Raw genomic sequence first — 5,325 nt, 5'->3', positions numbered from 1 at the left:
TATTTTGGCAAAACCTCTAAAATGTGGTTATTTTGTGGCAAAGGGTTGTGTAAACCGGTTATTTTTATAAATTTCCCTAATTATAAATCATAAAAACGAAAATAACAATAAATTATAAACTATAAAACGAAAACCGTAATTCACGGATCAAATCGCATTTTTTTTTCCTTAAAAATATAGATACCAATCTCAAGCTAATTTTATTTTTGGTAAAATATTCTCAAATAAAAATGGTCAAATCTAACAATAATGTTTTTTCAATAATTTAAATACTTTTATTTATTAATTGCTTTTTTAAATATATTTAAATTAAATTGTTGTTCTTATTTTTTCTTTTTTTGAAATATTTATGAGGCGTTGAACGCGTGTAAGACTCTAATTTAGGGTTTTTTTTATCTATCTTGTAATTTTTGACTCTTATCTCGAAAATGACGGGTTCAAGAAAAATTATTGGTGACCCTGTTCAATTTAATGTCTCTTAAGTGTAAATATCTGTGAATTAAGGGTTTGAAGCGATTATGACTATGCATTTGAGTAAATTATGCTACAGAACTGTCTGTATACCAATTTCCGTGTTATAATCACAATTGTTTTAAGTATCTCAATAGTAAAAATATTTAAGATCTATACGCGATTCATAAATACATTACGAAATTGGTATCGATTCGGATATACATTTGTATGAAGGTAGATAGGAAAATATGTATGCTAGTGTTCTACATAGATCAGTATTTCTATATCTGCGAAAGGAAATTAATCCGGGGGGGGGGGGAAATCTAGTCAAAGAAGTCAAGTGGAGAATGGATGTAGGAGCGTGAATTTAAATTGATGTGTGTGAATGTATGTTAAAACCAGAGGACTTACTTGCCTAATGGAGAAACGGAAGAGAGCTTCGATCGCTGACGACAACTGTTGCGAAGGGGGATACAGGGGTTAAATATGAAGAGGGGGATGAGAAAGAAGCCACCTGACTTTTGGCGGAAGTTTTGATGTACTAAAAATGTATATAACGTTATGTTGTTTTATATTAAGAAAAAAAGTAATTGAATATTGTTACTCAACAATATATCTGTCATAACTCAGTAAATTCAATTATACGTAAAAATTTACAATTACACACTTCAGATAACATTTTTTATACAGTAGATTGACCACTAGATTGTTTTATGTCTACACATCAATTTATGCAAATAGAAAGTTATATATATATATATATATATATATATATATATATATGTGTGTGTGTGTGTGTGTGTGTGTGTGTGTGTGTGTGTGTGTGTGTGGGTGGGTGGGGTATTTGATCCTCTGATAATCTGAGTATTTTCGACCCTTAAGGGTGAATTGGTACACTGAATAGAACAGAACATGAATCATTTTTTCATGTTTGACATAAATTTTATGTGAAGCAGATAGAAACAGAGTGAAACAAAATGAAACAGGCATGCTCCACCTCCATCACATGGAACAAGATGGAACCAACCTATATTTTACTAATATATCATCAAAATAAAACTTAATTCTCTATTTAAACATCAGATATTTCACCATTTTTACATTTTATCCATTCTTTAAATTTTATTTCTTGTATTTTATCCTTAAAATTTCACTTTATCGTCCTCAAAATTTTATGTTTACACTTTTTTATATTTTGGTTAATTTATGTATTTTATTAAAAATTAATAATAATAATAATAATAATAATAATAATAATAATAATAATAATAATAATAATAAACACATTATAGAAAAGGTATAAAATAAAAACCCAAAATTAATAAACTTTATATTTTAATGTTATTTTAATCGCTTTGATGAAAACTTTTTAATGATATATTTTGTTATAAAAATTATTCATTTTATTATAATTTAATAATTTACATAAAATTAATCAAAATATAGAAAAAATATAAACAACACATTAGGGATAAATTGATCATTTTAACAGTTTTGTCATGTCAAGTTCTATCTTACCAAATACTGAACAGTTGTCATGTCATGTTCTGTTTTATCTGTCATGTTCTGTTTGGATACCAAACGTACCTTATTATTGTAAAAAAAAAAAAAAAAAAACTTACAAGGATCATTTGTTCCATTTGGCTTCTCTTGGATGCAAAGAATCACAACTCAAGAGTATGAATTTTGCACATTGTGACAAAAGTTAGGGTTTTTATCAAATAACCCCCTTCTATAAAACTGTAAAATTTGTTTGTCACTCATAAATTTTTTGACTTCAATATTATCTGTGCACATCCAATTTCGTATTAAAAAATTTCAACTATACGAAAAGAAACACAAATTTTGAAATATTAATGAATTACATCTGATCTAATTAAGAAAGTTATATTTTGTGAAGATCTGATAATAATGATTCACAACCCAACAAATCTGCACTACGGTGAATGTCGATACTGAGACAACTGTATCGATGTTGTGCATAAATACTTGCTGTCAAGTGCGTGAGAAGAGATGGACTTGAAAAAACGACAATTTTCATGAAAGAAACGAGATCAGAAATGTGCGGGTGTTTACTCAGTCAAATTGATGTGACGTGACTTAGAATGTGTGTGAAAGAATGAGTACACTTACTTAACGAGATTGATAGATACGGAAATTTCTGATCGCCGATTATAGATGTTGCCGGGAAAGGTAAGAAGTGGTTCAATGTGAAGAGGATCAAGTGAAAGCAAAATCTTGCTTCTTTAGGTTGAGATTTTGATATATCGGAAGAACATGAGTTGTTATTTATATAGAAATATAACGCATATAAATCAAAAGATTATATATATATATATATATATTATAATGGTTGTTGCGCTTTTTTATTTATCATTTATCGCGACGAATATAAAAGAAAATTGTATACATTGAATTCTTAAAAAATTAAATTTATTAGTTTTGAATTGTAACACTTTAGAATCAGATTTGCATGTAACCACATATTTCATATATTATGAAATACAATTTACACCTTTGGTTCAAATATATACAAAAGTTATATTATAAAAGTAGCTACCAATTTTTTTTACATAATCTCAGTACAAGACTTGTTAATATAACAAGTATTCATATACAACAATATCATATCATCCCAAAAATCCACATGCAAACAATCATAAATTCTTCATAATTTTCCCTTTCCTTTATCATCCGATTGTGTCTGATCTGTATTTTACATTTTAAAACACCAAAATGAGGGTTAGACCATGAGGTTTAGTGAGAAATCATTTTGATTGCTATTACAGGGTGAAAATCATCAAAACACTTTTATAAACTTATATTTGTATAAATAACAAATAAACAACGTTTTTCAAAACAATGAAGATGAGACAACGCCCATCTATCGTGTCAAATAATCAAATATACCTTTTTATCGCATAACACATAAATTTATTGCATCACATAGATAAAACCATAATTTTATCGCATCACAAGGATGAAACAACCCCATTTCCTCACATCACACAGGTGTGATGACCCATCTCATCGCATCCAATGTATGCGATAAACACACCTTATCGCATCAATGGGGTGTGGCAACTCAATTTGTTGCAACACAAGGATGCGATAAAATCAACCCATCGCATCAATAGTATGCGATAACTCAAAGTCATCGCATCATAAAGATGCGACAATAGTTTGTTATATGATCAAAAATCCCATTTTTCACATTTTCTGATTATGTCACCCTTATTCCATAATGCACATCTCTTGATTATGTCACCCTTATCCCATAATACGTCTCTCCTGAATATACCCATTTTCCCAAAATATGTCTCTCCTGATTATGTCATCCTTATTCCATTATACACATCTCCTGATTATGTCACTCTTATCTCATAATACGCATCTCCTTATTATGTCACCTTTATTCCAATCATTTAATATAAACATATCAAAATACAAAATTATGCCATATATAGCATAATAACAGTTTTCGAACTCCCCACATAAATAACCATAAAGTTATGTTTATTCACACGGTAAGATGAAAGGTTTTAAATTAAAACTCACCTTAAAATTTCACAAAGATGAAGACAAACAACAACAAATAATCAGATTAAGAATCACATAACTGACTTCTTCTTCTTCCCATTCGATTCTATTTTTGCTTCGGTTTCAAAATCACACACACAAAGAGTTTTCTTCTTTTTTCTTTCTTTCTACTTACTTTAACAACCCTCAAATAACAAACATAAACAATTAAGCGGCACTGGGTTAAAAACAATTTAAGCACATTAACCAGATAAACCCTTTAACCTATAACCATTATTCGAAAACACACCGAACGTTATAACTGATAACCCGATTATCACATGAATTCAAATTTATATCGTGTTCATTAGTACTCATAATTTGGTATTTAGTACCTTTGATTGTAATTCTTAAGTTTCCATTATTTTATGGTTGTTGTAGTTAGTGTTCTAAAAGGCGCGTCATGACGGCATTGCACGTCTACACGTCCTGTTAACCTTCATAGCAACGGCGTAATGTGCGGCATGGTGTGGCAAGTCACGATCATGCGTCATGGTGTGGCAAGTCACGTATGTCCCTTTTTGTTTGTGTTGCTCTTACCTGTTCTAAGCATTTCTTTTCACAATATTTGATCATGCGTACTTGATCTACCTGTTTAATCTAATGTCATGGCATTGATGTGCATACTTATGCTGCTATTTCATCTTATTTCACTGTGTACTTCGTTCCCAAGTCTGCTTTTAAGCTTTTTTGAATCCTTCTCATTTTTTTTGCTTTTATATCAGTTCTACTCTTGGTATTAAAAAATATCGCGGGTCGAGATTCTTTTATGGAAACGACCTCTTTACTTTTGGGGTACACTAAAGATTGTATACTTTCCCTCCCCAAATCCCGTTTTGCATGGGATTCACTGTGTTTGTTTCGTTCCGTTACATAATACATACATACATTTTTCTTGTCTTAAGTCACACTTTAAAAATTGTTACAACTTAATCATGGTTCTTATAATATTTGTAGTTGTAACGATAAAAGTGCCTTCAGATATTTCTTATTGCCACATTTTCTAGAAAGAAAAAAGCCCTAGATTCCATTATACATCTTATTCAATGTGTAAAAAGACCAAATGGCCCTTATGCGAGGGGCACACACATGATACATTTAACGGAGCTTTATCTAACAGTGTTAACTAAATGGATTAGTTCGGGTTCTGAAACACGAAAAATGGGCCACTAATGTATTTTATAAATTTTATGGATCAAAAGCAAAAAATAGTAAATGGATAAGGATCAATAATATAATTCGCTCTACTATATATGTGGTTTAGGCCGCGTTTTGCACAGACTAGATGAGACA

The 5,325-nt window shown here is 30.1% G+C and overlaps 1 protein-coding gene across 1 annotated transcript in view; it reads right to left on the bottom strand.

The window, feature by feature from the left end:
* LOC112520996 (protein RRP6-like 1) overlaps positions 1-4,526 on the bottom strand; it is a 13,922-nt gene extending 9,396 nt beyond the window's left edge. The window contains 1 exon segment of the mRNA XM_025129618.1: positions 4,470-4,526. Coding sequence (XP_024985386.1) covers positions 4,470-4,526 — 57 coding nt within the window.
* Positions 4,527-5,325: the final 799 nt, after the last annotated feature.

Source organism: Cynara cardunculus (assembly GCF_001531365.2).
Source record: "Cynara cardunculus var. scolymus isolate 2C chromosome LG 11, CcrdV1, whole genome shotgun sequence".
Classification (NCBI taxonomy): domain Eukaryota; kingdom Viridiplantae; phylum Streptophyta; class Magnoliopsida; order Asterales; family Asteraceae; genus Cynara; species Cynara cardunculus.
This window is presented reverse-complemented; position numbering and strand designations above follow the sequence as displayed.